The sequence below is a fragment of the Agelaius phoeniceus genome, chromosome 2, assembly GCF_051311805.1.
Source record: "Agelaius phoeniceus isolate bAgePho1 chromosome 2, bAgePho1.hap1, whole genome shotgun sequence".
Classification (NCBI taxonomy): Eukaryota; Metazoa; Chordata; class Aves; order Passeriformes; family Icteridae; genus Agelaius; species Agelaius phoeniceus.
The window spans coordinates 60,871,144-60,894,466 of NC_135266.1; the positions used below are offsets into that span (position 1 = coordinate 60,871,144).

The 23,323-nt window shown below is 36.7% G+C and overlaps 1 protein-coding gene across 2 annotated transcripts in view; it reads right to left on the bottom strand.

Moving 5' to 3' along the window:
* The window catches only part of VWA8 (von Willebrand factor A domain containing 8), a 184,285-nt gene that overhangs the window by 71,432 nt on the left and 89,530 nt on the right, over nt 1–23,323 (bottom strand). For both annotated transcript variants that reach the window (XM_054628163.2, XM_077173657.1), the window contains 5 exons: nt 15,559–15,634; nt 14,794–14,929; nt 13,341–13,460; nt 10,910–11,115; nt 2,888–3,039 (listed from right to left, as the gene is read on the bottom strand). In XM_054628163.2, coding sequence (XP_054484138.2) covers nt 2,888–3,039; nt 10,910–11,115; nt 13,341–13,460; nt 14,794–14,929; nt 15,559–15,634 — 690 coding nt within the window. The remainder of the gene's footprint in view (nt 1–2,887; nt 3,040–10,909; nt 11,116–13,340; nt 13,461–14,793; nt 14,930–15,558; nt 15,635–23,323) is intronic.

Below are 23,323 nucleotides of genomic sequence, written 5' to 3' on the forward strand. Positions count from 1 at the left end.
GTGAAGAAAGTTGATCACATAAAGTGAAGACGGGGTAAGTGCTATGGAGAGTTTTAAAAAAAGGATGTGGAGATTTATGTTTAGAAAACCAGAGATGAGTTAAATATGGCATGAAATGCAAACATTCTGAGCTTTTAAAATGTCAATACATTGCTATTCTGTACTCTCATACTACTGTACTTGGCTCCAGCAAAAATGAACTTGACCAGTTTCACACCCAATACTTAAGGATGGATACACATCAAATGAAGACAAGGAGCATAAAAGAAAAATAAAACCAAACAGATGCCTTGAAAACAGGGAAGATTGAGAGGAGACTTTCTAGTGCTGAGGCTATTTAGAAACAAGACTGACTTGCCTTGGGAGGTTATAGAACTTCATCTCTGAAGGTCTTCAGGCATGAACCAAGAAAAAATGAGCTAAGGCTTTAGAATAACCTGCATCTTTTCTGAAGGAGGTAGGCTGGGCTAAATTAACACCATTATCCTATTCTCAGATTCATGGAAAACAATAGAGAGGGCAGTACTCCAGTATCTTTTCTGCAGCAGTCCAAACAACATATACCAAATTACCTCAATGTGTCTGTCCATCATGGGAGATTGCAATATGGGCTGGAACAGATTTGGAGAGATTATCTCAAGGTTCTTTAACCTCAAGGCAAAATCAACAGTGCCTAAATATGAAAGATGTGGCTGTAATTCAAGATGATCTACCTGTGGCTTACAAAGGAGTGAATCTCATGACCAAAATCAAGGTTGTCTTACAATGCAGGGGTAAGAACCTGAAATGCCAGCTGTAGTGGATGAGAGTGAGGGATTAAGACCAAGACAGGTAAGTTGGACAGACCATCAAAGCCAAGTGCTCAGCCCAGCACAGTGAGATCTAAGAAAAAGTTGTTTTTATCAGCTGTGTGTGAACTGCTCCTGTATTTTCTCCTCCCATGGGCCTTCAGTGTACAAATTATGTGCTCAGAGCTGCCTGTCTAGTGAAGTTTTTGATAAGCATCTTGTGGAGATCTTGTAAGTCTGTCATCCTTGGTGTAACCTCTGCTAGAAAACCTCAGTGATGAATTCAAAATGATCAGCTGATTTTCTTTAATTCAATATAATTACATTTTTCTTTTATCTTCTCACTTGTAGACTGAGCAGTCCCCAATTACAGCAATCTTTCTGTTATGTTTCCTAAACCTCCAATTGTCTCATTACTAAAGAATCCTCTCCCACATCTAATACTTCTAAAATTATACAAAGACCAAATTTCTCAAAAACTATAACAAACATTGTAATTAGTTAAAATAGAAATTAATAAGTGATGTTCAGCAAAGAAATTATAGCAAGAGTTTCAAGTGTGTTCTGTCAATTTGACAGACTTTGTCACTGCTCAAGTACTGGTTCCCCAGGCATGTAATAGTCCTGTCATCAAAATTAAAAGGTACACCACAGGCACTTCTCTGCCTATCTTTTTTAATAATTAAATGTAGGATATTAGATATGATAAGAGTGGTGCTGCAGCAGGAGAAACCTACACATGGACACAACACCACAGAATGTGTAAGGCTGGAAAGGACCACAGTGGTCATCTGCTCCAACCTCCCTGCTCAAGCAGGGTCACCCAGAGGCACAGGGCTGCTCCAAAGGCTCTTGAATATCTCCAGTAAGAGACACTCCACAACCTCTCTGGGCAATTTGTTCCAGTGCTCACTCACCCATACCAGAATCACTATCAATAAATCATGCCATAAAAATCAGTCCCTCCTTACCAAGTATAAAATATGTATGTCATGTGGCAAACTCAGTTTTCCATATATCCATAAAGCTTTCTCCATGAAAGGGAAATATTTGTTTCTTCATAAATAAATTATGTATTAGAGCTCAAGACAGAGTAAGTCTTCTAATTCTTTTTGAATATTATCTACTTAAGCCTGTTTTCTGTAAATTTTGGAAGAGTGTATTACATTTGTTTAACAGAATCATAGAATAGCTTGTGTTATAAAAGCTATTGATCCTCTGGTTTCAACAGCCCCTGCCATGGGAAGGGACACCTTCCACTAGACCAGGTTGCTCAAAGCCCTGCCCAGTGTGGCCTTGAACACTTGGAGGGAGGGGGCATCCACAACTTTTCTGAGCAACCTATTCCAGTGCCTCACCAGCCTCACAGTAAAGAATTTGTTCTTAATATCTCATCTAAACATACCTACCCTCTTTCCATTTAAAGCCATTCCCCCTTGTTCTGTCAATAAAGGCCCTTGTAAAAAGTATCTCTCCAGCTTTCTGGTAAGGCCCCTTCAGAGAGTGGGGGGTGGCTTGAAGACAGGAGGGCATTACTACATAATGTAGCTGGTTGGATTCTAACCTCTGCAAAAGAAGTATACGGTGTAATATATCAACTAATAATATAATTAAAGAACAACATGATTTACAGACACATACAAAAGCTGTTCTTCAAGCTTACATGCACTGCTCCATTCAGAAGAAATACTTTTGTAGAGCCCTCTGTGAGCATCAAAGACAAAACCCAGCTACCACTGAAGCCAACTTTTTTTTCTGCAGACTTAGGTGATAAGTAACAGGAGAAAAGTGTATTGCAATTGAATTAAAAACACAGGAGAAGAAACAAGTATTTCCCTTTATTAAGATATATACCTGTTTACCTTACAAGCTATTAATATGTACATGGATTTTATAGATTAAATATTATTAATAAGCAAATACTCATGAAGTAACTTATATTGTTGTAACTTATTTGGAAGATTATAAATTTGAACCAGTGGAGGATTGACTTCCAAGAATTCCAGGTTGTTTTAAAATCAATTAGCAGCAAGATAACACACTTATAAAGTGATCATGAGAAATATGTCTTCTTAATATATATCTTATGTTATTCTTACTCCTTGGCCAGCTGTACATTGGTCGGTTTTGCTCCAATAGGTATCCCATATTTGTGCAAAGTTTTGTATAAAATTTCACGCACTTCATTGTTGTAGGAGTCAAAGTCAAACACATTTCGAACAACATTTGCAAGTCCTTCAGATGGAAATTTCTGTAAAGAAACAGACCACCAAATTTCTTTTAGTGACTATCATTAAGTTACAGCACATCATTATGTACTTCTAAAATAAACAATTCTAACTTTGATTGACAGACAAGTTCTGAAGTAATCTTTACTTTTCATTTCCAGGACATCATTTCAAGTCAGAGTGAAATTACTGACACTAAACTTGGTTTAAACAAAAAAAGCATGTGACAATTATTTAACACTAAACAACATTAATGGTTTAAAGAATTACTTTCATTATACACACAACAAGGTGTAATCATTGGAGAATATAATTAATACTATTCTGTATTCTTAAAATTTGCTTTCTGTAAACCATGAAGATCTGATACAAAGACACACATTCATATAATTCACCCACACAATTAATTTAAGAATTCTGACTCCTAATGTTTAACATAGAGAAGCAGATAATATACTACTTGGTTAAAAAAACTATTTTAGGCCATGATGGATTTTAGTAGACAAAGAAATTCACTTAAGACCCACAATTTTTTTTTTCCTTAGGGAAAAATACTAGTTGAAATGTGCTATGTACATTTAAAAACCCCAAATATTTATCAGATTTTCATTAGTATCTTTAGCAGAAATTAAAGTTGTGTTACTGTGCTAGATTGATTATTCTGAATGAGGAATTAAATGGTTGGATGGTTGCATCTAGAGGGTAGTGGTCAATGGCTCAAGGTGCCAGTGGAGATGTGTGACAAATGTCAGTACAGACCTCGGGGGCCTGTACTGGGACCAGGACTGTTTATTATCATCCTCAATGACACAGCAGGATTGAGTGCACTCTCAGAAAATTTGCAGATGATACTGAGCTAACTGATACAGCTAACATGCTTGTGGGGTGGAATGCTATCTGGAGGGACCTAGACAGGTGGAGAAGTGGGGCCACAGGAGTTCCATGAGGTTCAACAAGGCTGTGTGCATTGTCCTGCACCTGGGTTGGGGTAACCACTTGAATCAGCACAGGCTGGAGGATAAACAGATGAGAGAGCAGCTCTAACAAGGACTTGGGAGTGCTGGAAGGTGAGAAATTGGACATGACCTGGCAATGTGCACTTGCAGCCCAGAAAGCCAAATGTGTCCTGGGCTGCACTGAAAGCAGCGCAGAGTGAGGGAGGGGATTCTGTCCTTCTGCTCTGCTCTGATGAGACTCCACCTGCAGTGCTGTATCCAGCTCAAGGGTTCTCAACACAAGAAAGACACGGACCTGCTGGATTGAGTCCATAGGAGGGCCTCAAAGATGATCAGAGGGCTGGATCACCTCTCCTATGAAGACAGGCTGAGAGAGTTGCTCAGCCTGGAGAAAACTCTAAGGAGACCTTATAACACCTTCCAGTACCTAGAAGGGGTTATAAGAGAGATGGAGAGGGACTGGAAGGGCATGCAGTGATAGGACAAGGGGGAATTGCTTTAAAAAGAAAAAGGGCAGATTTAGATCAGGTATTAGGAAGAAATTAATTATTATGAAGGTGGTGAGTCACTGGCATAGGCTGCCCAGAGGAGTTGTGGGTGCCCCATTCCTGAAGTGCTCAAGGTCAGGTTTGATGGGGCTTTGAGCAACCTGGTCTAGTGGAAGGTGTCCCTTCCCACAGCAGCAGGGAACTAGAATATCTTTAGGTGCTTTCCAGACAAAAATAGTCTAGGATTCTATAAGCTAAAATAAGAGAAATGAAGAATTTTTAATATCAGAAAACCACTCAGAGAAACTGATGTCATTGGTTAAGAAAGCCACTGAGGTGGGGACCCCAAGCTGGAGCAGGTGTATACTGAAAGAAGGCTGTGATCTCTGGCTGTGAGAAGCCCACACTGGAGCAGGTTTGCTGGCAGAATTTGTGACCCTATGGAAGGGCCCCAGGCTGGAGCAGTTCCTGCAGAACTGCAGCCAGTGGGAATAGAGAAGGCCATGGAGGACTGTCTCCTATGGGAGGGATCCCACGCTGGAGCATGGGGGGAAGTCAGTGAGGAGTCCTCCCCCTGAGGAGAAAGTGGTGGCAGAGACAAGGTGTGAAGAACTGATCACAGCTCCCTTTCCCTGTCCTCTTGTGCTGCTGAAGGGGAGGGGGTAGAGAAAGGCAGGAGTAAAGTTGAACTTGGGAATAAAGGAGGAGTAGTGTTTTAAGATCTGTGTTTATTTCTCATCTTCCTACTCTGATTTGATTTGCTATAAATTAAACTAATTTCTTCAAGTCAAGTCTGTTTTGCCTGTGACAGTAATTGGTAAGTGATCTCTCCCTGCCTTTATTTTGTTCTATAGGCATTTCATTATATTTTCTCTTCCAAGCAGAGGAGGGAAGTGAGAGAATATATTTGGTGAGCACGGCATCCAGCCAGGGTTAGCCCACCACAGATGTAAATGGAGCAAACAAAAAAAAATAATTTTAAAAAAGAATTATCAACTTGCTGTATATCCTGGAAATTTACTGCCTGATTTATTTTATCCTTTTTTTTGGCAAGAGATTGGAGTGAGAATCTTTCTATTTAAAAATGTCTCACTTTTTCTCCATAGGCCTTTCATTCAAATACTAGATTTTTCAGACAAGGACCTAGACACTTCCATCTCGATATGGCATATTGACAGTGATGAACATAAACTTGTGGAGAGATGTTTTAGGAAGTTGTAGTCTTAATTGTTTTTTCCCCATTAGTGAGCTAGGCTGGTACGGAGAACTTGAAAAGCGGACTTAAGTGTCAGAGAAGTTTATAAATGTATTAAAAATACAGATATTTGAATCCTGACTTAAAAATTAAAACAGAAGAAAACAGAAGAATTTCAGAAATGCTTTGACCTATACTCCTAATCAAATATCAGCATTAGGAGTTTAATATTTTCCTGACTTTATAAATATCTGATCTCGGTAATAAAATACCTGTGACACAAGCAATACTAAAATTAGCTAGTCACTGTGATATACTAGAATACCGCTGCTAAATTAAGCTTGTACAAATCTTTTTTTATCTGTGGCGTACATGGCATAGAGTATTTTAATACTAGGGTTGCTATAAAAGCATATTAAACTATGTTCTGCTTTTTAAATCTGTCTATGAGGGACCTATTAGAAGTTCTGCATCATTACAGCTTAGCAAAATACAAGTTATTATGGGATAACATAAAATTGTTCTTTAGCCTGAGCCATCCTTGTTACAACACCCAGTTCTAACAAAGTAACAAGTACAATGAAAGAGGTACTAAACCCATTCTCCCATCATCTGTTCTAACTAAACACTAAATGTATAAACATTTCACACATGAGGTGAATTGAAAAGTTCATGACAATGTTATTAGTGAAAGTGCTAACTTCTACATTTTAATTGCACCTTGGCTTAACTGACCAGTAAGAAGTAGAGAATAATCCTGAAACAAAATTTATATTATGAATACTGTGTTTTCTCTGTTCTTCTCAGTGAAAGCACAACCAACACACCGGCACCAAGCTATCTAATTTACTCATGAACTACGCTTTCACCTCCCTGCATTAGGTACTGCAGAAACCTTGGTCAAGTACTTCAAATAATATCCAGTTTTCTCTAGAAGTCTCCAAATATGTCCGCAGTTTTCTGAATCACGGTATAACTTCTGTCATCAATACACTTTTCTACAGTGAATTGCATCAACAGTTCCATGCCTCTTGTGTCAGCAGGACATCATAAAACATTTCCTGAGGTGCAACAGATGGATTCTGGGAACACAAGACACTTGTACAAAAGTCCTCTACTTCAGTAATTTAAAAAAAAAAATCACAACTTTCATGTTTCAGATGAAACAGAACAGATCCAATCCCTCTTTAATAATTGCTTGGACAACTGCTTACTGAAGAAAGGAAATGACAGCTCATTTAAAGGGGAAAAAAAAGAAAAAGACAGGAAAACCCAAAAAAAAGGTTGACTGTTTGGGGCTTAAACTGAACATAAAAAAAAAATCATTTGGTTTCTATTGATTTTTAAAATGAGATTACTAGAGAAAATATTAACCTCTTTTCAGTCTGTCTGACTGTCATTCACTGATTCTTCCCCTTACAACTAACACTTCTGTATGTACCTTAGATTATTTTCAGAACTTAGATTCTTGGCTATTCCTTAAAATAGTAAGTAACATAGTTTTTTGCTTTCAACAATTGTATATTTTTATTTATATATTGTGTGCTTTATTTGATAGAGAATTTGACGTGGTGAAAAAGCCATATATTTTTGGATCTAACATTCCATGAGGGTATGTACTGCTTGTGTAAAATCTATGAGCAAAATTGTGATTTCCAGTAGAAATCAAGAATCTTAATCCAAATATGCTATACCCATAGAAGTTTACTGTACTTCTACCACTGTCTGAAATGAAAGTGATAAAATTATCTGGTGCTCAGTCTGTAATGAGCCCAGACTTTTTGTTTTAGACTTCTGCCTTGTGTTCTTACTAACGCTCACTTCCTGATGTATCTTGGTGCCTTCAGCTTTGTTTTCATTCCCTTGTGCTCTTGGTTTCTCCCTTCACCCACCCTTACACCCTTTTACTGCATGTTGCCAGCTTCTCTCTGTGCCTCCTCAGCTGTCCTTCAGCAGGGCCAGAAGCACCATGTCTATGGCTCATCCTGAGTGACAGGCATGCTAATGGATTAACCAGTAATGGATTAACTAGTGGGCATCATCTACTGCCAAATGAAACAGCTGAATTCTCCCCCTGCAATTTCAATCAGTTCCTCTCTGTCATATAGCCACTGATTTTGATTAAACCAGCACAAACCTAATTATCTTTGAAAATTGATAACTGAGATCCATTGTGACTGGCCAAAAGGGTAAAAGGTTATTAGGCAGCAAAGTGAGAAGGGGATATAGACTGGTTTTTGATAAGCCTAGTTTCCTTTTGAGATTAGTCTGAACATTAAAAAAATCTTACCACAAAAGCTTACTGAATAGGCCTTAAAACCTAATGATGAGTAGGCTTTGGGGGCAGAAGGTTTCTTAGGCATTTACTGCTTGAAAACTGTTATACTAGTGCCTACTATTAGGAAGCAATCTCAGATATAAACAAGATGACAGAAGAAAAAATCTCAGCTTTCTGAAGCTAAAGAAGAGTTAGTAAAAAAGCTATTGCCATTTTATCTAGACTAATCTGGCTTTCCTGTTTAACATCTACCAAGGTCTCATGAAAAACAGCATATCAGATTACAGAGAAGCAGTCACAGACATACCCTGGTTACAGGCACCTTATGGTAACCCAACAGAGCAAGGGCAGAGTTTCTGAGCTTACCCAGAAGGCACTCTTAACATAAAGACTTTTGACAGTCTGAAAACTGGGGGTGAGCAAGACAAAAAGGCTGTATCAGGTCACCTGCCAACTAGAGCTGCAAGACCCAAATTCCAAAAGGAGAAAAAGTTGCAGCAATCAAGTTAGGTACCTGCATTAGACAACTCTCCATATGCCTGCAGTTTTGGGTCTTCAAAATAGTTTGGTGTCTCAAGCACCACCAAAAAAACCTTTCCCTAAGAAAAAAGTTAATATAGAGGCAACCTAGGTCTGAACACAATGTTTAAACTAAAACTAAATTACTACATGTTCCCTACTTGCATAGTCTTTAGGGGAGGATAATCTTATAACTGTACTCTCTATGTGTATACTAAATGCTGAAGATCACAATTAGTCAGTTAAGAGATTAGCCCATCAATTTGCTGATACCATAGCATATGCTGATACCCTAGCAATCAGTATATTTTTAACTGACTAGTCCTGATGATCAGATGTGCTCTCAGACAACAGTAATCAAAAGCACTTTTTTCATCCAAAACATCCAACCTTTTTTTACACAAGCAAAAAATTCCAAAATTATGTGAAAGAAATCAGCACAATAGTACAAAGAGAGCAGGGCTGTGGAACTGCTGTAAGGGAAATTGTTTAACAACATGACTAACTTCCCTCCTTCCTTCCTAAGGACCAGCAATTTTATTGACTCATTTCCCTCCTTCCTCTTTCTTCTCTAACTGAAGACCTAAAAGTTTCTTACTTTGGAATAACCATTATGTTTATATTCATTGTTTACATTTGGCTACTCACAGTTTTTTTATTATTCAGCTTGAAAACCAAGTTACAGTAAAGAAAATGTTCTACTCTTGCTAGGACACTGGGATCTTGAAAATAAATGTAACAAAACAAGTCAAAGATGCATGGTGGAGAGCTATTTGGATATTTACACTTCGAAACAGGTGAAAGCTTAGCAGATGAGAAACTTCCCCACTGAACTGCACCCAATGTCCAGGTTGAAGTGACCGTACTAATCTGCTTAAGTGAGGGAGACACAAGCAGACAGTAAGAGCCCTTAAGACAATTAGTAATACAGCTCTTTCAATCTCCAGTTAGATACTGTTCACACTCAAATAAAACAATAATGAAGTCTTATGTTTCTGCACTGATCACTAACAGAAATCAGTACAACTTCAGGTTACCTGGAGACAGCTGATGCAGGAAAGAAGCTAGGAAGGAAGGTAGGAAGAGCAGAAGGGTATGAAGACAAAAACGAATTAATTTAACAAACACCCTAAAAAATAGCTTCTCAGCAGCACAGCAATTATTCCTCAAGTCTGTAATTTTTCCACTGTCATTTTGAATGTAACTGTGTTTAGAGATCAGCATGTACATGTTCTATCAGCTTGGTAAACAAATATTATCAGCTGGTAATGGATCCTAATAGACTGCTCTGCTTATGTGTTTATCTGGATTCCTCAGCCTTTAGGTCTGAATCTTCTTAACCCTGAGCACAAAGTTACAGAGCGTTATTTTTTCTTTCTATTATTGATAACATAGGAGCACTAGTTTGTCTTGAGATCTTCTCACACTCTAGAGACCACAGAGCATAAAAATCTATACTCCCCAGAAATCTAGATGAAGATTTTTAAAAGTAGTAATTCCACCCTGCAGGATCTGAATGTGTGTGAATATGTACATGACCACAAACACAAAACTATCATGCAATCCTGTTATACTATGCAGTACAAAACACAGGAGCAGTAGATCCAAATTTGTGAGAAATCATATTCTATTTGTATCAATTACATTCATTTCCACTATTTTTAAAAAACATATAGGACTCAATAATTCAAGAAACGGCCTATAAATTAACAAATGACCAATTTTAGAATTATAAACTGAACAAAATAAAAGCACTGCTATTTCTAAGAGCATTAAGACACTTTATATTTCAAGTACTTCAGGCAAAAAAAATCCTTCACTTTATAAAGACAGAAGTCAGACTTTACTGTAATATTTAAAAAACAGATCATCATTAAATCAGAATTCAAAATTTTGCATTTAAATGTGTGTAGGAAGTAATCACGAATCCTACATATTCCCTTGCTGAGTTGTTATGCATCTAGCATTTTCCTTAGAAAAAAAATCCACTACAGATATATTATTGTTAGGCAGCAGGAATTTGTTTTTTTCACTGGAAAGGATTAAATGCACAAATTTTATAGCAGAATAAAATGAACAGTTGCACTGTTCTGGAAGTATTGTATGTTGAATATGGAGTTTTATAATGAGGTATGAACAGTATGAACATTGCACACAGTATTCACAGTATGCAACCTTTTTCTCACACAGTAGAAAAACAGATTTACAGGTTTTTTTTCTATTGATAAATAAATATGCAGAAAAAATATCTGCCCGTGTATATCTGTCTTATCCTTATACTCTGACTGAGGATATCTGAGCATCTTTAATATAATGCTTCTTTCAAAATGTAAAGTGTTTCACAAGAATTAAATAAAAATGCATGAACAATAATAGCATCTTCTTTCTGAAACCTTCAGGCATTAAAAAATTAGTATTGATGAACTCAAGCTTTCAATTGAATGTGATGTACTGTACCTGTAAATGTTTTACAATGTTCACAACTTCTCTAGTTGAATAGGGGTAGTTAATTGTTCCTTGGTCAGCTAAGCTCCTGAGCTCTCCAAAAGCAGCTACCAGTTTCTGCAGAATCGCCTCTGGAACATCGGGACCATATTGTTTAAGCATTGCCAGTTCTGACTGTGGTTTGGGATTATCAACAGCATGGCAACTAAAGATGTCCCCTACAAAGAAAAAAGAAAAAGCACAAAGTTAGATAATTTATAAAGAAATAGCATTCCAACAGCCCCTTTAAGTTTAATACTGGACCTTTAATAGAAAAGATATGACTCAAAAGAATACTGAGTACCAAGTTGCTAAAACTGTGAAAAGTGTGAAGTACAAGCTATGAGGAACACTGAGGTTTCTGGAAACATAGAAATCTCACCTGTCATTTTAATGAAGTTGATTTCATGAGGGAGAAATCAACCTCAAGAAGAAACAAAAGTCAAATGAACGCAGGTGTAGGGGGATAGAATATAAGTAATCGAGGGTAGTGTGGAAAGTAATCGTACCCCCTAAAGAGTTGCAGCTGGGTTAATTATTAAAGATTAGGTGCAGGCCTGATGTTAACAAGCCACAGCTGTAGCCAATAAGAAGAGTGTTATAAAAGAGTGGGTTGGTTGGTTGACAGGAAACTGGAGTCAGTTGGCTACTGTGAGGACAAGTAATAGTCAGTACCTAGAGGAGCTGCCGATAAGACACGTCAAGGAGGTACAAAACTCTAGCAATACGAAACCTTTGCAATGTAATGACAATAAAACCCTTGTACTATAATGACAGCATGCAGGAAAAAATAAGAGAAAAAATATTTTAAGATAACATAACTGGTTGAATTGAACCTATTTTTGAACAACTTCAAAACACAGAATTCAGGGAAATCTTGAAATGCAGGAAGGCCCTAATGCAAACCCACTTAAAAGGTCTAGAGGAAATACTGAATTTATCTTATCTTTTCTCCCTGCCTGTCTTGAAGTATGGTAAGAAATTAGGCAAGATATTATTTCCATACATTGGCATTATATTGATACCAAACATATAATCTATAAATTGAGTTTATTCACAAAAAGTCTCTAAACTGTTGTACAAAACTTTGCAGAAATATGATCAGATCCTGCAGAAAGAGGACGAACTAAAAGCAGAAGAAACCCTAAGTTGAAAAAATAATATCAATATAGAACTCCAAACACTCAACCACACCTCTGCCATGTAGATCAAGAGCAGTAACATTGGAATGATTGGTTTTGTTTAAAGGGTCTGTGTAAGGAAGGAAACTAGGCTATGAAAAATAAACACAACAATAAATTCTTTTGGGGCAATATAGCTTTGTGAAATTCAGAGTCAATGAGTTTCAGACAGAGAATGTCCATTCAGAGGGAACCTCACCTGAAAAATAAAGAACTACTAAGTAACATGGAATTGGGTTTGTAACAGCTTTTTTGAGTATGTTTTGAGTATATTTCTTACAGGTTAAGCATTATGGCCAAAGTTAACAGGCAAAACCACATAAATTAAGGTTCCTGCATATGAATGGCCAAACTAACACAGATAATACAGTCAGTGGAGTCTGGAGGGTATTCAGTTCACAGCCATCATGTAGCAACAATGCCAAAATCTTGCCAGAGGCCCACTTAGACTAACAGTGGGCTATACAGGCCAAAGAATTCTTCACCACTTGCCCCGTTCAACTTAACTTCGTGTTTTTTGCTGTGAGATGAAGCTCTAGGGAATCTTTGCTGACACACAGAATTTTCTGAGACCTACCAAGAGCTTTCTAAACTAAGGCTTCTGTTGATATGAACATCGTTGGTGTGAAATTTGGACAGCTTTACCTGATACTGAGATAAATTCAGTATCTTGTCAAATGTACATATTTTACTAAGACCATATACATGGAGAAGCAAGATTGAGAAGTGGGTAGCACAGTGCTAGCAGCAAAACATACAGTAGCTTTTACTACTGAAAGCAAAGAAAAGGAAAGGACCATCCATCATGCTACCATCTCTTGTACCAAACAGGACAGTACCCAAGCTGTGGCTTGTTTGATATGGGAAAAAAAATAGTGAGCAGTTGAGAGAGCTGTCAGATGTCAAGCTTACAGTTAATTTGTTTGCAGTATTTGTATACTCTATACACTCATTAACAAAGATTTCCATAATCTTGTCCATCCAGATCCCATAAAACAAAATAGGTTTAATACAGATGATCACATACAGCTTTTCCATTCAGGGCAAGTTTGGGTACTTTTATTAAGATACATAAATTTACATTATAGTCTTAATGTCTCACATGACACAAAGTATCAATCAATATGCAAAAGGTCCCATCTCCTCATGAAATCTAATTGATTAAGACAGATATTCTATTCGGCAAGTCTATTAAAGATCATAAATTAATATGAATCACTTACCTAATGTGCCAAAAAAGTCATTACCCAAGAAAGGAAACCCAGGCCTATTTGCCAGAACTATCATTCTAAAATCAGGATGAATAACTATTACATTTTCTCTCCCTTCTACATGAGCATGATCTGGAAAAGAAATAAAATTTATTACTTGCATATTTAAGCTTTGCAATACTGAATGAACGAACATAATTAGATTAGGTGAAGAATTCTTAGAATTAGAAGAAAAATTCTTCTAATTTAATTACATTCCTCTTAGAATTAGAAGAACAGTTACAAAAAAAAAGGGCTCAATAGCTTCTTACACATCATTCGACTGAGTTTTCTAGCATTCATTTTGAAGTTTCATAGTTTGTTTCACAAAAATTTAACCAAAGAGTTTAATTGAAAAAACATAAAAATGCATCCACTGTTCTTGGGGTGCAGACTACCTGTTTTCTTTATATTTAATTTCACTAAAATGGTGAAGCCAATGGTGAATAAAATGTGATTTTATATAGGTCTGGCACTATTTGATCTGGGAAGACAGGATCGAAATTCCTTCTGGTTACTACAAAATTTGTGAGAACACAGAGATACATTATTTAACACATGTGAAGGCTCTGGTTCTCCAAAACTACTCAGACTGGCCCCATTCAGAACCTTGTTCCCTTTCAGCATGATTCCAGTGGCACATGGTGTTTGGGAATCCTTTAACTGCCTCTAAAAAAAACTACAGCAATAATTAGGACTGGCTAGAAAATATTTTAGAATAAGCCCCCCTAAAGTTCATAATGACAAGCAAAACTCAAGTGTGCCATGTGAGTATTAAATGACTGCTACACTCAAACATTATTCCCCATATTGTTAAAATGAAACTAATTATATAAAGTTTAGCATCAAGTAGCATCAAGAGATACCTTCAAACATAGCCTTTTTTTGAAAAATAATGAAAAATATTTATTTCATGGAACTCAGATGAATTAAATTCCATCAAATTACAGATAGCCTCATCCTGCAGAATATATTTAAATAATGAAGTAAGCATATAATCAAGGAGGCATATGCAATATTTGATTAGATAAAACCCTTAACTATTTGACCCTAGATATATATCTTCCTTCTAGACCTGATCCAATGATACCCCAAATGTCCAGATGGGCATAACCAAGATCATAATTTTCTCAACTAGATCTTTATTTCTTATGGTGAATGAGAAGCAGAGAGGTGAAGTTACACTTTCTGGGTTAAGGTTCTTTTTAATTCTTCAGCAAAATTCACAAGAATGCTAATTTTAAAAAAAACCTTAGTGACTATTGCAAAAGTAGTAGAGAAAATTACTGTAAATTCTTTAATTGTTAACTTCTTAGCAACAAACTATTTATCCATTTGGAATGGTCTGTGTTGCTACTGGGCAACTGAAAACCAGCAACATGTTACATTTTACTGTAAATGATGAAAACACTTTTGCTTTACTTACTGGCAACAATTCGCCTTCCGTCTGACAAAACCATTTCCCCACTTTCTACTAAAGTTTTTAAGATACAGGTAACATTTGTTGGTGCTTTGTCCGCTTCATCAATTACCAAAATATGGCCGAACCTCACTGCTTTTACCTAGAAGAGAAAGGAATCATAATATCACTCCTGGCCAAAACCCTGCAAGGAGCTGCATTACTGATTTCTCAGTGAGCCGCAGTGGCACTGAGACTAGAAAGGAACTCAGAACAGGGACAAGCTGTGACCAAACCACAATAGAAGGAAGAGGAGGCAGGTGAGACAAGAAAGGTGGGTGTTTCCATTTCTCCTGGATAGGGATGGAAAGCGAGGGAAGTAAGGAGCCTGACTGAATGACTTGGAGTGCAGACAGAGACGTGTAAAGCCAGTTTGCATCTAGACTTTCAACATGTAGCTGAAAGAACTGAAGAATGGCTGTAAGAGCCGTTTGGAGCCCAACTTAGCATGTAGGTGTGAGGTGCTACAAAGGAGAAGGAGGCAAATACCAGTCTACCAGTTAAAATGTGTCAGGTTAATACTAAATTATTTTCCATACTCATTTTGTATGGGGGGTCTCCCAAGATCATCATCTTATTCACATTTGTCACAGCAAATGTGACCAATGTGACCCAATAAAAATTATTAAAATGTTTATTACTATACTCACTCACTGGGCCATGAAAAATCAAATTACCAACAGTTTAAATCAAAAAAATTTCCAAATATAAAATTCAAATGCTTCTACTGACCAGTGGCGAATCTTCATATATAATAAGACCATCCTTTACAGAAGGTTGTAGGGTAAGGCTTTGTACAGTGGTATCCCTGAAATGTGGAAAAACAGACGGTATTAATTAAAAATACAGGAATTTTAGTTACAATAAAATATAAAATGAATAAATGAAAAATTGAATAGTCTCTTTCTAAGAGGAAAAATAAAATTTTTTTTAGACTACTTGAATAACTGAGAACAACAGTGTGCCCACTTAGTAGTCAAATGTGATGATCCCTGCCTCTGCCAGGACTTTTACAGTAGTTCTCCATTACTCATAAACCCTGAAAACAAAACCCCTGAGAAGAGAACCAGAATATTTTTTTGTATGCAGACACATTAGTGATGCTATTATTTCTAGTTAAGTATGCTGAAACTGTCTTTTATGTGACAAACAGGAATTGTTACTGTTTTAGCTGTTCTTCTCCACATATCATCATGCAAAAAACCTACAAACAAACAAACAAAACAACCTATTGTGTGGAATTCTTAAAATCAATTATTTTTAGTTCTAAGCCCTACTGGCTTGCTACATTTTATATCATGACTGGTATAAGCTCTTAGATGGGACAGATGCTTCAGTAGCAGTTTCTTTCTGAAATTTGATTTGTCTTTAAATTGCTGAATTACCTTTCCTTCAAATTTAAAATAGTGCTAATTAAAATCTGTAATGAGAATATTGCTTAATCTTCACTATTTAATCTATTTTAACCACCACTGAACGCACAGATAAATAAAAAAATAGTTGCAATTCAGAAAGGTGAAGCAACAGACATCACCACAATGGATTTGCCTACATAAATTATGTCCATAACCCAGGGAAAGTTAAATTGATTGTATAAAGTACTTGCCCAGACCTTTGTCATGATCTGTATAACCAACCCCATTTCTGAACCCACTGTGGGGTTCAGATGGACCAATGAGCTAGAGAATAATCCAGACCTGGGTCATGACAGAATGTCCCCATGACCCCCATGCTTTCAAGGGAGGGCAAGCTGGCTTTGCCATCCCTTTCCTCCCGTATTTCAAAATTTGGATTAGTCCGTGTCAAAAGGATGATGGGCTGATCACAGGACAAAACCCATCAGGAAAACCTCTCTTAACACTGCTTGAGATCCACATCCTGGTCCATTCGTAAGGTTGGTAACCTTTGCGCTGTATGTAACATTTGATACAACAAAAATCTCGGACCTTTCACAGCTGTGCTGTGTAACAAAACTGTTTGCTTAAGCCTAGCTGACTCACTCTTTCAAATATCCACTTAGTTCTATCTTTAATTTTGCAACACCTTGTAAAAACCAACAATTTTGATAAGCTCCATGGGTACAGGAAATCAAACAGTATTGTTAGCAGCACACTATTAAGTGGCCAGCTTCCAAACACAGTTTTAAACTGAGAGGATAACTTGCACATTTCCTTTATTTGAAACTGCTGTCAGCAGGATTTCTGTCCCAAATCACTAATAATTTCATGTTTACTTTTAAGCCCACAATTGATTTATCCCATAGTTTCCATGCACAGAAATAAAGCAGAGGGCAGAAAGAGAGACTTCAAATGTTTAGCTACTTGATCTGAACTTTAATCCAGAAAGGGAAAGGTTACAAAGATGGGATCACATTCATATTCAATTAACCCTGTCACAAGTAGGCAACCCTTCCCCAAATAGTTACATTGATATTGTATTCACTTGCAACATATAATTTATTAAATCATTAAAATAAGCAGTAGCACTAATCTATTATCTTAGAAATCCTACTGTGGACACAAAAACAAAGATTCTATTGTCATCCTGTGTGTCTAAGCAATTTATATGCTGGGCAGAAAATCAATAATGGATCCAAAAATAACAAAAACCAATGATTTTTGTTTCTTGAACTCACATTATTTAGGGACTAAATTCTCATATTGTATGTATCAGCCTACCTCCACTATCAGTTAACATTTCTGGTTCAAGCCTATATAGTTGCAGACGCAGAAGAATTTTAAAATGCATAAACCAAATGCTAGAGTATTTGAAGGTCACAGTCACAGGTACTAATTAGTCAGAAATAACTCAAGGAAAAATGTTCTGAGGAATTAATACAAGGAAAAAAGGGGAAGAATTTGTCAAATTTGAGCTGTGATCTCTTTAAAGTAATAGAAAGGTGAGAAAATGAGAGGACCCGAGGGTAGGCCAAAAATAACGTAAAGGAAGATGAATTACAGGACGCCTTACAGATCATAAATTTGCATTTAGGAGATAATGAATGAAAAACAATAAAGTGAACAAAACACATCAGGAAAGGAATATCTCTAGTGATGTGCTGTCACACAGGTGATGACACAAGAAAAGACAAAAATGTCAGATGATTTTCTACTATAACATGAAATAGTACCTTACTTTTGCTGAGCGAGTTAATCCTCTGGCTCTGCAGAGATTACTTACAACCCCCTAATACAGAATACTAAATTGTGCTCTGTATTCCATAATAAAGAGCAGCCCACACAAATCCTTAGGTTGATATCATTCTTCAGAGAAGACAGAATTGACATATTTTTGGGGAAAATAAACACTACAAGAGTTTACTGTTCATTTAAGTGCTATTACAAAAGTAGCACAATCAAAAAAAATACAGACGGTATCAAACTAAAATAAAAATTGACATCCTGAATCTATCTTCTAATTTGTTTCTTATTTTATCTTTCTTCTGCTTTGTTGATAGTTGGCCTTAGTATTTAAGGAAATACATTGGGGGATTTGTAGCGTATTACAGAAGTTAAATGCAAGTCAAATTTCCATTGGCTTGATAATTTAAGTGTACGTGAAACTCCTGTATTTGCTTAGGCTATTACATTCAGACATGTATGAATGATTTTACAAGGGTTATGACAGATCAGTATTATTTTCTCTCGGGTCAGCTGTCTGTTCTCTGCCCCGAGATGCGTGGGAGGTTCTGCGGCAGCCCGTGCTCTGAAGAATGAGTCTGGATTCTTCACTTTTTCGGTCTTCAGGCTGTTTATTATTTCTTATCTACAAAGTTTTCTTTCTGCCCAGCCGAGGTCCGCTCAGCACGGCAGCCACAAGCACTCTCCACCGCCCCTGAGGCGGTGTCGTCTTTTTATACTACAAACTACGTATAACATATTTACTTTTAATTCCCAATACCTATCACCTGTGTTAGACAGTGCATCTCCATTCTAAACCAATCCCCAAGTGCTAACATCACAGCTGAAAATGGAGAACAATAAGAAGAAAGAAAAATGATTACACACGCCCTGATTCCTCCATCTTGTCCCCATAACCCTTATACCAAAAATCCCAAAATCTTATTTTCACCCTGTGAACACCTTGTTATTACACCATTCAAACCTGTGTGGCTTTCACATCCCCATGCCAAGCTGGCAATTCGCTGGAAGGATCAAAATCAAGCCACCAGGTGTTCTGGGCAGCATTCCAGGGTCTCAGAGCCCCCCGACGGGGTTCTGGGCAACTCTGGACATCCGGGGGGATGTGCTGAGTTCCCACAATTTTCCTTTCAGAATCATATGCTATACACTTATATATCATTAATTTCTGTTCTTCAGAAACCTACCATGACCCAAACACAGTAAAGAATGGCTAAAAAGAAACTTTCTCCTTAGGGTTTTTTCTTAAATTTCTACTTTTTAATGAATTACGTAAATGTAAAGGCACTGAAATATAGAAAAAATAAAAATGCACTAAGTCTGAAATATTTTTGAACAACATAGCAAGCAGCATTTCCTAAATGCAAAATATATCTGGCACTCAAAATTCCCACAGGAAAGGAACTAAAAACTCCAGTTCACTTTCACTTAGTAACAATAGCACCTTAATAATAACTAACAGGCTCTAACAAAGACATGAATACCAAAACCTCCCAATTTCATCACATTCAGCAATGAAAATAGGTCTGACACAAAGAAGCAAGACTGTAGGAATGTAGATTGAGAAAAACTATCTGACATACTGTCATCTTACTCAACTGAACTGATTTTATCTTCATCTGATTGTAAAAGAAAAATAGGAAAAGCTCACTAATATCTTTCCTAAGAATGTACTTCTACTTTTATCAAGGAAGCCCTTCTCACAAGTGGTCAATTTAAATAGAAAAAAAAAAGAGAAAAAAAGAGAAGAAATATTTACTACTGAAATGTAGCAACTCCTCTGACATGACCACTCAATTCACAGTAGGACTTCTGAGAATTCTTCTCATGTTTTTTATTAGCTCCTATTGCTGTCTTTTATTTATTTTTTGCTACTGCTGCATTATTTACCCTAAAGGCAGCTATTTCTGAGGTCTGCAGACTGACTCAAACATACTGCTGTAACAGTTTCTGTTTCACTGACAGCAACGCCTTCCTTCTGGAGAACAACTATGAACTGTGTCAGGAGAAATTTCCATCAGCCTCAGAGAGTTAGTTGTTATCTTCCAGTTTAACAAAAGGTGCTCCAATGCTTTAATTGAAGATTTGAGTCCCCAAGAAGGCTTGTGCCCTAATACAGGACACAGTGTCAAGCCCCAGCTGACATAAAAAACACTCACATTCCCTGGAATTACTCCATCTTGACAAGTGCAGATGAATACAGTCCTGGCTACTGTGTGTACTTACACTGAGGCTAAAAGGGTAAGAGACTATTTCTGCAAGGCAACCTTGTGTTCTAGGGGTCCCTGCTAATGGTAACAAGGTTATATAAACCAAGCTCAGGTTTGGCCTCCTTCTGATTCACCACACAAAACTTCACGGTAGTTAAAAGGAAAAACCAGAGATGTAGCGTGTATGCTCTAGAAATTCTTCTTCATTTCTGTGAGGCATTTTTTATTAAATACCTGTGTACATAGATACATATTTCTACATGTCAATCAGACATGAATATACCCATCTGCTGTGACCTAATTTGAAAGAGTACTTGAAAAATAATTAGTCCAAAGGCCATTTGAAGCTGTTAATTGGTCAGTTAATCCACTCATGGATTATCCTGATGAAGAGCAGGCAATCCCAACACAAAGAATCAATCTGCATGATTTTGACATTTACAAATTAATTTCTTTAGTCAACCCATCACAGAGCCATTGCATTGCATGACCTGACTGCTATGTTTAGGAAATTCTGAAATATCTGAAAAGCCAACCAGATGTCTCATTGCTCTGTAAAAATGACCCTGTAAAGGCTTTTTGACTTATCTGTAGGAACTGATAATTAAATTCACCTTTTTTTTTGTTTTTCCTGCTAGGCTGTTACTGCTAGCTACTCAGTAGCTGCTAGCTACTCAGCAGGACATAAGTTTGTTTAAAATGCAAGAAATTATTTTGACTATAAAGGTACTCATTACTCAGTATGACTGCAGGTGGCAGAAGAAAGTTCAAAGGGAATTATGTTTAATTCATGGTATATGCTTAAATCTGAAGTTACACAATTACTTGTATGTGATCCATCTGCCAAAACAAGATACAAAATTCACTCACCCTAATTGTAAAAGCCATAAATGGGGAAATACGACACCCTGCAGCTTCCCTTATTGCTTGTAAGAATACATTTAATTGAGTAAACAGTGAGAAACTCTTACTTCAACTTTAGAGGAAAATGAAACAACAGGGTCTTCTAACCTGAGCTATTTCTCTGTAACAGCCATGCAGCAGGATATTAAAGCTGAATTCAATTCCTACAAAAAAAGAAAAACGAAGTAGCTTTCTAACACCTGGAATCTGACAATAACAGAGCTAGTCAGCCAGCTTATGAAAAGCTAACATTGGAAACAGGGACCATCGGCTGGCATGAAGTCTTGGAAGCTTTGCATTGCAACTCTGTATTGGCTGAAAATGTATTTAAGAAAACAGTCAAAAAACAAGTAAAAACTATAAAGACACCTATAATATAGTGAATGCACTCAGGGCTTCACAACATAAATCTTCATGACAAAAATGTATCATCTTATTACTTGTTTCCTAACATGACCTACATAAAGAATAAAGCACACAATATAAAGTACAATATTAAAAGAAAATAATCTAAACATTAATGACTCATGAGTCATGAGGAAAAATTACCTAGACTTTTGTTTTGTGGCTGCCAAAAACCAAAACCACAACATTTCCCCTGCCTTTGCTGTGCTCAACTGAAATAAACCAGTGCAGCTATAGAACACTTCCTTCAACAGCCCACTACGGAGATGGCTTTTCTGTATTGTTCATGTTTAGAAACAGACCTGCAGAGCTACATCAGCATTTAAGTTATTTCATGTGGTCCTATATTCTTTCAAGAGATGATAATCAAATGCAATTCTGAGAACAAGTACAATATAATTCTAGTATCCACCTGTATCTTGGACAAAGGAAGCTGTTTCTTCTGAAACGCTTTTTAAAATTAGAATTTTAAAAATCTGAAGTCAATAAAGCTGAAAGGGTAGTTTTAAATTATCTCAGTAAGGGAAACAGATAATTGGATTTTATACTTATTACATGTGCTGAAAAAGAGGGAAAGAAAATTAAGATCTAAAGATTAATGCACAGTTTGTAATAAGTATTGCTTGTAGGGACACCATAAGCTCATTTTCCTACCTCAAACTCCCCATTAATTGGATTGTTAAAGATCACAGCAAAATTACGTTTCTTTTGAAAAGGATAACATATGCAAACTCAGGTAAGTTTTGGAAAAAAGATCATCAGATTACTGTAATTTATTAGGGAACTAGAAAAGGCACAACACAAAATGTAGTAGATTTTTAAAATTAACCCTGTATCACACTTTTCAATCATCAGTCGCTAGAATAAATATAGTAACTCTGACAGGAAGATGTGATATCAAATCAAGATGTTTTAAGCAAATTCTTTGTAAGGAAATGCATTGGGACACATAGAACAAGGTAGGGTAATATCTTGAAAGAGAATAGTAAGATCATCAGATACAAAAAAGAATTTCAAAGCAGTTAGTATTCCATTGACAGTGTCAAACATCACATTTACAACAATGATAAATTACTGCAGTGTATATGTAAATGCTTAGAAAAATAAGTTACCTCAGCTTGTAAGAAAAAGATATCAAATGGAGAACTAAGACTTAACATGGCTAATTTAGGGGTAAACCTGTTTTATCAAAAGCTGAAGAAGAAAATTTCCTGCGTTCTCTATTGCAAGAAAAGGTATCACATCATATTTACAAGCCGTTCTAACATTTTTGACTTCATAGAGAACAATCCTCACACACTAAAAAACATTCCCTCTTTTTGTCATATGACTCTATGAAGATTCATATTATCCTTTTTCACAATAAACTAATTTCCTAGAAGATTATTTTCTTGATACACAGAATGAGAACAATGGAATGAAGCTAATAATTTTGCATCTGCAGATTCACTGAGGTTTTGAGCAGCAGAAAATCCATTCATAGCCATCAATAAATTATTGATGTAGATTACACTGCAGCCTACACATCAAAAGCTTCTATTTCTGTAAGTGATGGTGATGTTCTTACGCAGATCTATACACTGAAAACATTAGAGTTGAAGTTGACTAACTTTACTTATCATGACTTCAGTGGCCACATCTTTAGTAGCTCAGAGGAGGGATCCAGTTCTCCCACTAGTTCTCAAGTTCCCATCAGAACAGAAAAGGATCAGTACTCTTTACTCCTGATCATTTTCAATTGTATAGAGGAATGTCTGTGATAGGTGGGAGAGGAGACTGTGAGCTCCAAATTTTGCATTTGCTACAGCTAATCTGTCACTGACACAGCATGAAGCTGGA